The sequence below is a fragment of the Fundulus heteroclitus genome, chromosome 18 (assembly GCF_011125445.2).
Source record: "Fundulus heteroclitus isolate FHET01 chromosome 18, MU-UCD_Fhet_4.1, whole genome shotgun sequence".
Lineage (NCBI taxonomy): Eukaryota > Metazoa > Chordata > Actinopteri > Cyprinodontiformes > Fundulidae > Fundulus > Fundulus heteroclitus.
In genome coordinates this window covers 22,884,316-22,895,612 of record NC_046378.1, presented here as the reverse complement: position 1 = coordinate 22,895,612, position 11,297 = coordinate 22,884,316, and the positions used below count along the sequence as shown (strand labels likewise).

The 11,297-nt window shown below is 43.4% G+C and overlaps 1 protein-coding gene across 1 annotated transcript in view; it reads right to left on the bottom strand.

Moving 5' to 3' along the window:
- Positions 1–1,323: 1,323 nt before the first annotated feature.
- Positions 1,324–11,297, bottom strand: part of map3k10 (mitogen-activated protein kinase kinase kinase 10) — a 52,353-nt gene continuing 42,379 nt past the window's right edge. The window contains exons 5-11 of the mRNA XM_036149737.1: positions 10,907–11,153; positions 9,174–9,296; positions 8,958–9,096; positions 6,876–6,985; positions 6,466–6,764; positions 3,696–4,239; positions 1,324–2,354 (exon numbers count right to left, since the gene is read on the bottom strand). Of these exons, the coding sequence (XP_036005630.1) occupies positions 1,954–2,354; positions 3,696–4,239; positions 6,466–6,764; positions 6,876–6,985; positions 8,958–9,096; positions 9,174–9,296; positions 10,907–11,153 (1,863 nt within the window). The 3' untranslated portion in view covers positions 1,324–1,953. The remainder of the gene's footprint in view (positions 2,355–3,695; positions 4,240–6,465; positions 6,765–6,875; positions 6,986–8,957; positions 9,097–9,173; positions 9,297–10,906; positions 11,154–11,297) is intronic.

Sequence of the window (11,297 nt, the reverse complement as noted above, 5' to 3'; positions counted from 1 at the left end):
TCTGTGTTGCCTTGGCCTCATTTAGGACCTGACAACGATCCCATTCCAGTTTACTGGCAGAACCTTCAAAATTGTTGTCTAAAATGTCCTGATATTCAAAAGAGTTTCTGCTTCCACGCCCTCTTACAAGATTCCCGGGGTTTTTGGAAGAGAAACTGGTCCAAAGCAACCCTGATCCCCCAGAAGAACTAACGGTGGGCATGAAGCCGCATTAAACACACGACCACAACCTTCCTGGTTAGAGAATCACTCGGTCCTTTCACATCATACGAGTCAATCTGCTGATTCAGGGGCTTAGCCTGGCCGACTGCACACAGCTTTTATCTGTGTAAGACGCTTGGGATTGTATTCGAATCATGGACAACCATAACTCTTCATGAGACTGTCTTGGGAAAACAGAGTATCTTTAGTCAGAGGCTTCTTCAAATTTGCTGCCATACAAACCGCTACGAAGACTCTGATCAATAGAATCAATTTTTATTGGATCGATAGGAGTTACAACAACATTTAATTTCCCTTTGGGATCAATAAAGTATATTACCGGTTGTATAGAATCGGCGGGTCGAATTCAACCCCCCTGAGTAGATTTCAGTACGAAAGGAGGATCTGAAAGGGGCTTTTGTTTCACCCCCAACCTGAAGGTCCCAGGAATACTGAGCAAACTTCACATGCTTACGTTGGTGATGTTTGGACATTTTCTTCTGGCATGCCTCTAAAACAACCAGTCTGCATGTCCGTAGCATCTATTAGCCGGCATGGAGACTCTGTGATCACTAGACGTCACTGTTTGCTGTGCTTCTCTAAGAGTGACACGTTTTTTTACCTCCCTTATCGATCTGCTCACTGGGTCTGGGGGCAAGATCACCCTGGCATGTTCTCCTGTCTTTCCTGTTTTTAAGAGTGGCTCAGAGAAATGGACATCTGTGTCTGCAGGGAAATGGAAAGTTGTGGATTACCAATAAAAAAGTTTCTAGAAACTCTGATTAACTTAAAGTATAATTTAATGTTTTTGGTTTTATTTATTTTAAAGGAGCAGTTCTGGGTGACAATACGTGTGTCATTTGTGATTTTGATAAGAACAATTATTTCTTTATATCCGATTGGACATTTCTACACTTTTCAGTGTGAGATGATGCCGCAGGAAAAAAAAAAACACATATTTGAAGTTTAACCTTTAATAACTTAACATCTTTGCCAGGGGTGCCAATAAATGGGTCCAGCTCTGCATAATATCCTCCAGTACAAACTTTCACGCGAAAGAAGCACTCTTGGGTGTTTAAAATCGATTTAAAAAAAAAAAAAAAAAAAACAGCTAAAAAGCTGCTAAAAAGGTGGAGAAAATAATCAGATTTTTTTTGTTTTGTTTTTCGTACAAGGCTAAAAAATGGGGAAAAAGGCTTTTCATCCTTTCAGGTTCGGAGAGATGAGGGCGACGACCATCATGAAGAAGAGGAAACATGCCCGATGAAACTAGGAGACCCTCCTCGCTGAGAAACGCCGCAGCCGGAACTACGACAACAGACGCGAGACGCTGATTTTCTGGTCTCGTTTTACGCGGCAGACGGCGACGACGAGAGCAGAGGATGTGCAGAGCGACACCGACGGGGAAACGGCACGAGAAGATGGACCGAGATGACAGCTAGTGCCTTTAAAGAGACGCTTTAATGGCTTTAGAGAGGATCAGTCACCCAACGGAAAGCAGCAGGTGGCCTCCGAGGAGCTGAGGGGGTTTAGCTGGACGATCGCCCCACCGGGCTTTCACGGGCCTCTAGGGCCCCAGGTGTCATGCAGACTGGAGACCAGGGGCTGCTGGAAGGGTTTCATGCCTTTTAAGGACACTAAGTGCAACACCATTATAGGCGGGACTTACTGAGCGCCCCTCGCTCAGCTCAGAAAGGAGGCACGGTCCGTATCGAGCCCCGGATCTCTGACTCCAAACCCCGACGTGTTTGACTACAGGTACTGTTGTTCACACAGACTGGCCGGCTGCCGCTGTCCGCACAGAGGAATGGTCTGGTCCAGACTCTGGCCCTCCACGTCCATGTCCATCAGGGTGGGCCGGGTGGCGCCGGCGCTGCTGTCCCCCGAGCCGAGGGGGCTGTCGCAGCTGCTGCCCGGCGACGAGCTCAGGGTCCGGCACACGGAGCCCAGCTTCCTGTGGTCCGCCCTGATGCGGGCCGGGGTGGGCCGCGGGCGGGGAGCGAACTCCAGAGTCTTGGGTCTCTCCGGGGGGCTGATGAGGAAGGGGGGAGCCGAGTCGGGGACCGGGGGAGCGGGGGCTTTACGCCGATGGGGGACCGGGTAGATCACGGAGGGGTCCGGGAGACGAGGGATGTCCAACGTGTCCGGGGTTCCTGGGAATTAAAGAAAAAATATGTCACGCACTAAACAACAAAAACTAATTCACTTGTTTTTAACTTGCATTTAATCAGAATAAAACAGAAACGTTGTCACTGTAGGTTCCACAGCCTAACACTGACATTATCTGGTAGTCCACACACCATCCATAAGCCCTCGTCTATACTTCTGTACTCCAGTCCATCACAGGGCAACACAGAGACACGGAGGTCACACTGCAAAAATGGTACTAAAAGCAAGTAAAATTTTATTGAAATTAGTATATTTTTCCTCGATTTGAGCAGCTAAATAAGACTATTTGCCAATGGGATGAGATTTTTGCACTTGAAATAAGATGATGGGGATGAATTGTTCTTATTTTAACTGCAAAAATCTTATTCCATTGGCAAATAATCTTTTTTACTTGCTCAAATCAAGGAAAAATACAAAAATTTCAAGAAAATATTACTTACTTGAGTTCCCTTTTTGCAGTGCAAACAACCAAGCATACACACCCAAACCTAAGTAGGGCTGCACAACATATCGCCTTCACTTTCTCTGTGTTTGCAATACTTTATTGGCTAATATATTCAAATTCCTATAAAGTTGGATTTCTCATGCTAATCTAATAATTAGCCAGTAGGACAGAGTCTCACTGCTCACATTGAGTACAAAGGGACATTATCCAAAATGCTAAAGGTCAGAGTGTCAGGAGAACAGATGAGAAAGAGAGGAGAGAGATAAATATGCATATATCACAACTGATATCATCACAACAGGATTTAGCAATATTATCCCCATCACAAGGTTTTCTCATATAGTGCAGCGCTACACCTAAGGTCAGTTTAGGGTGGCCATGGGGACGTTTGTGCACTGCAAAAAGGGAACTAAAAGTAAGTAAAATTTTCTTGAAATGGGTGTATTTTTGCTTAATTTGAGCAAATAAACTGCACTAGCTGCCAATGGAATAAGATTTCTGCACTTGATATAGGAACAATTCATCTCTATTATCTTATTTCAAGTGCAGGATATCTAATTATCTTATTTTAGGGGTAAAAGTACTCATTCTATTGGCAAATAGTCTTATTTAGTTGCTCAAATCAAGGAAACCTGCATTCATTTTTTACTTATTTTTAGTTCCCTTTTTGCAGTGTGGCCCCTCTGCTGACCACACCGTTTGGTTCGTACTTGCATGGCCTTTTTATTTCATCCACGTATTAAAGGTTTTATTCCATTTCTGCTGTAATTCCTGCATTTATTTGTTGACGTTACGCCTCAAAAGGAACATCCGCGGTTAAAACAGTGAAGCGGTCTCACCGCAGGTAAAGCGGAGGCCTTTAAAGCATCTGCCTGCCTACCTTTAGATGTGGTGATGATGGGCGGGGGAGGCATCGGCATGCTCCCGTCGGACGGCGTCCGCCGGTGTCCCAGGGTCTGCGCTCGGGGTCGGATGGCGCTGTCCGAGGGGGTCCGTCTGTGTCCTCTGTTCAGAGCCATGGCCGCCGACACGTGAGTGGGCGTGAGAGACTGGTTGGGCTCCTTCTTGAAGCTCTCCGCCCGCAGGTCCAGGAGCGGGTTGAGGGCGGGAGCCGGGGGAGGAGGCGGCGCCGCCAACGACGAGGGGGTTTTGACGCCGGTCGACGGGGTCAGAGGGTAATCGTCCGAGTCGGAGGGAAGGAGGGACTTGGTGGAGTTGCAGTCAGACAGCGAGGACAGGGAGAGGAGTGTGACGGAGGGGGACGGGTCCATGCAGGCGAGCCCGGAGTCGTGGTGTTTGGAGAGCGTGAGGGAGAGGTTTCTGCTGGGAGGGGAGGTGCTGCGGCGGAAACGGCCCGTCCGCTGGAAGAGACCCTCCTTCTTCTTCCGCTGCTCCTCCCTGAGGTCCTGCTCATCCTGGAGCATCTGGGAACAGAAAGACACAAAGTGATGCAACAACCTGAACTCCAGGATTTCTTCCAGCCGCTGTTTTCGTTTCTTCCGTATATATGAAACGCGCGGCTGATGAGAACCGGAACATTACACTGCAAAAACAGAACTAAAAATAAGTAAAATGTTCTTAAAATTAGTGCATTTGTCCTTGATTTGAGCAGGTTAATAATACTATTTGCCAATGGAATAAGATTTTTTGCACTTAAAATAAGAACAACTCATCTTCATCATCTTATTTCAAGTGCAGGATGTCTAATTATCTTATTTTATGGGTCAAAATACTCATTCCACTGGCAGATAATCTTATTTACCTGCTCAAATCAAGGACAAATACACTAACTTTAAGAACATTTTATTTATTTTTAGATCCATTTTTGCAGTGTAACGTGGCTTTTTTTTCCTACAACTTCTTGCAAAAGTACGAATCCTCTTCTCCAAATAATTGTGACAAGCACAAACTTTGACGGGACTTAATGTGATACATTGGTGAAGCTGAAGGAATAATATACGGGGTTGTCATTTTTTTTAAGAAATAAAAATATATACTATGTGTTGTGCTTGCGCATCCCCTTACTTTGACACCCCTAAATAAAACCTAGCGCAGATATTTCCCTTTAGAATGGATGGAGCTAAAAGCCGAGCTATTCTGGCAGAAGAGCCTGCTGGATGCTGCAGAAGACTTGAGATTGTGGTAGAGGTTCACTTTCCAGCAGGACATCGAGCCTAACCATAAGCCAGAGCAGTGATTAAATATTAATGATAATAATTTGGATCAAAAAAAGGTTTAGTTTAAACTTAAATTGATAATCTGAGCCAAGACTTGAAAGTTGATGATCACTGATGCTGTTTTGCAAAGAAAGAGAGAGAAATAAATGACGTGTAGAGTACTGCAGCTGTACCTTTACTTTCAATATTGGCTCAGGGAATAAATATAAATGCATTTCACACACAATCTTTATAAAAAAAAACAAAAAACGAGCTGATGTTGGTCTAAATTCCAATAAAAGGCAGAGATTTTTTCACATAATATGCACAGACTTTGGAAAAGTTGAAAACGCTATACTAACACCTTGGCAAGGCATCATGTATCTTTGTATTCCCACTATTTTCTCAGCTACTAGTTTTAAGTCTTTTTAGAGAACATCTTTGAAAGTTTGACTCATCTTTGTAAAAATACAACCAGAGCAGATGGGACTATTGTAGTGCTTTTTGTTCAGGTCTCTCCAGAGAAAATTAGATAACGAGCATTTGTTTTTCATAACAAAAACTTTTCTCCAAAACAGGACTCAGTTTGTCTTTCACCGAATTATCTCATTGCAAGCGACACAGCAAAAAGGGAACTAAAAGTAAATAAAATGTTTTTGAAATTCTTTTTTGTTTTCTTGATTTGAGCAGCTAAATAAGACTATTTGCCAATGCAATTAGTATTTTCACACCTCAGATAAGATAATAAGATATCCTGCACTTGAAATAAGATGATGGAGATGAATCGTTCTTATTTTTAAGTGCAAAAATCTTACTCCACTGGCAAATGGTATTATTTACCTGCTTAAATCAACGAAAAACACACTCATTTCAAGAAAATGTTCCCTTTTTGCAGTGAATTGCTAAACGTACAGCTGGTGGCTGCAAGCTCCTTTCTGTCTTAAACATGGTTCTTTCTATTTAAACACCAAAATATATTTTACTCTCCCGGATGGCCAAACCTTTGCTAGAGTAAACATCTGATATTTTAGTTACTTCACCGGGAGAAATGTGATTTAGTCTTATTTTAAGAAGCAACTAAGTATAAAAAAACTGTGGCCCATCATCAGATACACTGCAAAAACAGAACTTAAAATAAGTAAAATGTTATTAAAATGAGTGTCCTTGATCTGAGCAGGTAAATAAGATGATTTGCCAATGGAACAAGATTTTTGCACTTAAAATAGGAACAACTCATCTCTATCATCTTATTTCAAGAGCAGGATGTCTAATAATCTTATATTAGGGGTCAAAATACTCATTCCATTGGCAGATAATCTTATTCACCTGCTCAAATCAAGGACAAATACACTAACTTTAAGAACATTTTACTTATTTTTAGATCCATTTTTGCAGTGTATCTGTTAACTGAACAAGGTACTGCTTTTAACTAAATGAGAGCTCGGCTGTGAGGTTTAATTGATCAGATGATCATGCTTGCTGTGCGCCTCCCACCTGCTGTTTTCCCAGCTGCAGCAGATCCTGTCCCAGACCGACGGCGGCGAGCAGGGAGGCACAACCCAACAGCAACATGTCGCTCTTCTTCCTCTGGTTGCAGCGCCGGACCGAGTCCTGGTTTCCTACGCCCACCGACGGGCCTGCAGACGCCAGACAGGGGCTGGCGCTGCCGACGGGAGGCGCCGCGTTGGGCCCCAAGCTGCCCCACAGGGGCCCCGAGTCCTCCATGGCGCCGTTGCTGCTGGTCTCCGAGGGCAGCAGGGAGCCCGGGGATTCTTCAAACTCAGAGCACTCCTCTGCGGTCCACAGGAGGAGAGAAGGAGTCAGATTGCGAACAGATTGCTGACGGACGGACGGACGGACGGACGGACGGACGGACGCGCTGCACAGAAGGAGCTGAGACTCACCCATCTCGTTGAGGCTGGAGAAGCCAGTCGTCATGGGAGCATGTTTGGGGGACTTCCCCAGATTTGGTGCGCTGGATGAATAAACTTTGCCTTCGCTGAGAGATTTCAGCCTGCAAACACAGAAGCATCGCTTGGAAAAGCTGTTCTTGGTCCAGAATAAGGTACTGTTATAAGATACTTAGAAAATCACTAGTGTTGCGCCGATGCCATTTTTTGGCCCCGATACCGATACCCGATTAGCCTCGTGAGACCATCCTGATCTCGCGAGCTTTCAAGGTTTCACTCGCAGATCAGTCTGGCTACCCTCCGTTAAAGAAAATTTGGAGCCGTTCACCAAACGAACGTCCAATCAGCGTTGGCTTTGAGGCGGGTTGAGGTGTGACGCAACGAGGAGCAACAGTTCAGTCTAAAGAACATGGCGGCTTCAGCCGATGAAACTAGCGTTAGCGTGGCTATCAAGCAAGTTTTATCGGAATTACAGAGTATTTCTTTGCTGAGCTAACGAGCCTTTACCTGCAGCAGCAAGAGTAGCTTGCTTGTGGTTGTGTTTTCGTCGTTGCTCTGTTACGAGCGACGACGAAGCATGTTGACGAGTACGTCATATGCTTCGTTGATCTGATTGGTTCATTTGGCCCGTCTATCACCAACATAGGCCAATCAGCTAACCAGTATTTTCGCCCCTTCCCAAAATTACTTCAACGGAAGGTTTCCAGATGGATATGCGGAGCAAATCTATCTGGCGGAGTCAGGTAAATACCCGATACCATCTGTTTGAAATTGATGTGTGTGTGTATATACATGAAGAACTGCATACTACTTAGGGTAGTAGAACTTTTTATTGCCTACCTGGAATGGGTGACAATAGTTGAATAAACTTTTGGCTCTCAAAGGCCAAAATACTGCAACATTTGTGAACTTATATACACTGCAAAAACAGAACTTAAAATAAGTAAAATGTTCTTAAAATGTGTGTATTTGTCCTTGATTTGAGCAGATAAATAAGATGATTTGCCAATGGAACAAGATTTTTGCACTTTAAATAAGAACAACTCATCTCCATCATCTTATTTCAAGTGCAGGATGTCTAATTATCTTATTTTAGGGGTCAAAATACTCATTTAATTGGCAGATAATCTTATTTACCTGCTCAAATCAAGGACAAATACACTAACTTTAAGAACATTTTACTTATTTTTAGATCCGTTTTTGCAGTGTATATAACATGTATAATACTAGTCGGGAGAGAGAAGGCTGCGTTCAAGTGACATACAAACATCAAAATGGTATCTGTGACCTATTTGTTGGTACTCGCCCATACTGAAAGAAGTGCACTCCTGAAAGTAGGGCACTCTCGCTAACACCTACAGGTACTTGGATCCAGGTGTTTACAGATAAACTTCTTCTATAGTTAGCTTTGGCTGTCACTAAATACGTCTTGTATTAAATGATGCTGCGTATTTTTCAGTGATGTTATCAAACGTGTGGGTTGTTTACAGCAAAACCTGTACAAGTTTTTTTAGTTTTGCTGTTCTTTTTATACCTTTTTCTGCAGGTGTAGAAGCAGACTATGGGGATATTTTTTTTTCCTCCCTTTAACGTTATGTCTCATCTTTTTTTCTTCCTTTCTTTGTCTTTTACCTTTCCATCCCTGTGTCCATTGAACTTAAAACCAAAATAATATCCAATAAAGTTTTTTTTGCATATAAAAATCAAGCTCAGCACTTTAGCAAAAGCGCTAATGCTCCACTTGTGAAAGTAAATCTGTTGGGCTCTCTTTGGCATTCAGACAGCAAATTATAAAAAAAATGATATCAATTAAAATCTTAAATCCTTACAGCTTTCTATTTAGATCTTTGGATGAATTGCACACATAATTGATACATCTATTCTACTGCTTATAAATATTATTTTACAATAGTTATGGCCACAAGGAGCTATTCTTTTGATTTGTAAAGCGGGACCAGGGTTATTTTTACATAATTAATGTGAAGATGTGAAAGTGTTTAATATAAGTGTTTATTTTCATCTTTACATGTACAGAACAACGTCCTGTTAGTCAGATGAGTTTAAAGCAGCTCTTACTTCTCCTCTCCACCTATCCGCTCCCTCTGGTGGGTGGAGCTCGGGCCCCAGGTGCGCCCTTTCTTCTTATTGGTTGTCAGGTCTTCCTTCTTGCACACAGCAGTGCGTCCCCACGTTTTACTGCCGTCACTCGGGGTCACTAAAAGAGCAAGAAAAACACTTAGACGGGTTTACGTTTGCTATATTCACCTTAGACTCGCAGGTGTTTGTGCTCACGTCTGATGGCCCGCAGGCGGGGTAAGACCCCCGGACTGGCAGGGGGGGTGGTGCTCTCACAGCCCTGGTTCTTCCTCTTGTCCATGCTGGGGGACGCCTTTACTGTGATCTTGTGCTCAAAACCTGCAGAGAAAGAGAGAGAAAGACGTGCCTCTGTGTTTACTCTAGATTCCTCAAACAAACGTGGAAGTTGAAATTTAAACATCAAGCCTGGTCATTACTGGTAAATCTTCATCAAACCTCAATCAGCGGCAGAAAGTCATGAAAACAGTGAAAACACACAAAACCAAACTCTGGGAAACAGGCGAATCTCCAAAGAGTAAAACATTCATGTTGGGGAAGGGAAGGGGGGGGGGAGCTACTGGCTGATTGACAAGATATCTTGATTATTGTGGCATTACAGTTTTTCTATTTCCTACGTGCATTGCTGTGAATTTCTCTTGATTTTGCTTTCCGGTCACACTTAAATATTTCAGATAATCAACATTTTTGTGTCCAGCCAAGAAAACATAGGAAAATAAAAACTTGTGTTTTCAAATGATTCATTTATTAAGGGAAAAAGCTATCCAAACTAACTTGACTCAATGCAAAACAGTAATCGCCTCCTTAAACTGTTTACATGTTGCTTCAGCCTTGGCAGCAGTAAGAGTTTGCTTTAAGTGGCAGTGAGTCTTTAACATCGCTGCAGAGTCATTTTTGAATTTTTGGTTTAAAGTCAACATCTACTAGTACTGACCTTTGACTTAGAAGAGCCAGAGTTCATTGATAAACATTTTAGCAATGCTTTTTTTTTTCTTATAGACATTGTCATTTTTAAATCTATATAAATGCAAGTGTGATAACAAAAGTAGAGCAACAGACTAGGTGCCAGTCTTAGAACATGTGATAGGGGCTACCTGGTGCCCGCGGCACCATGTTGGTGACCCCTGCTTTAGTCTGTGCTGTCTCTGCATTTGGGGCCAGTGGGGTCAGGCCCCACCAGATGTCGCTGTGGAGCTCTATGTTCACAATAATCAGTGGGACAGGATCATTCTTTATAGAGCAATATTGTAAAATAAAGACCGATTCCCTTACCAATAAAAATCTGTTAGAAACATTTGTGTCTATATATGAAAGTATGCCAGAATACTAACAAGCTCAGTAGGTTAAATCCTCTTAAGGCCGCCCCACCAACGTTTGTTTAAATAATGAACATCTGAAGTCCCAACAGGCTCTCAGTAGACAGCCGTGGGGCACAAATCCTCTGGCCCCAAGCTAGGACCGTCCAATCACAATGCTGGAAATGCACACGTTACCTTTGCGTTGGTTGTACTTGCTGGCTCATAGAAGGGTTTATGTGAATCTTTTCTGATCAATAAATGAACATTATGAGTGAGCCTTTATTTGTATATTCATATGTAAAATTTGAATTCCATTTAGCTTATATAAAATGGCATTTCTAGAGTGTTGGTTTATGCTAATTTATCTGTTTGATTTAAAATTGATCAAAGTCAGGTTGTATTAATCACAGAAAAATTACTGCTAACACCTGTTAGCTAATTGCTGCTAACAGGTGTTGAGTTTTTGTGTCCCACTTAATCACTTAACTTATCACGCCAGAGACGCCACTGACTTTAGTCTGGGTTGTGTTTCATTTGTCGTTCTGCTTTGTAAAACGCACTATAGCAAGAAGCGTCATAAAGGGCCCCATCAGGGCTTCTTTAAACCAGACTGCAGTTCTCGTCTGCACCCACCAGAGGGCAGGCTGATGCAGCTGCTGTCCCTGCCCAGCTTCAGCAGCCGGCTCTTCTTGAAGTGGCCCTTCCTCTTCTTCACGCTGGGCTTTTCCTGGTACATCTGGTGGATGATGATGTTCAGCTCCCTCTCCACAATGTCAAACTCCCTCTCAGCCAGCTCCTGCTCCCTCCTCTTCAGCTGCTCCTCCTGCTCCCTCTGCTCCTCGGCCGCCCGGGCCAACGCCTCCTCCCAGGACCTCAGCTCCTGCAGACAGGAGAAAGAAAAAAAAAAAAGAAAGGCGAGGGGGGGGGGGAGATGTGTGTAGCTTTAACACCTCTTCTGGCACAATCCTCATGGCTGAGCTATTTCTAATTTGCAGAAACACTTTCGGTGCTGACGGTGAGATGC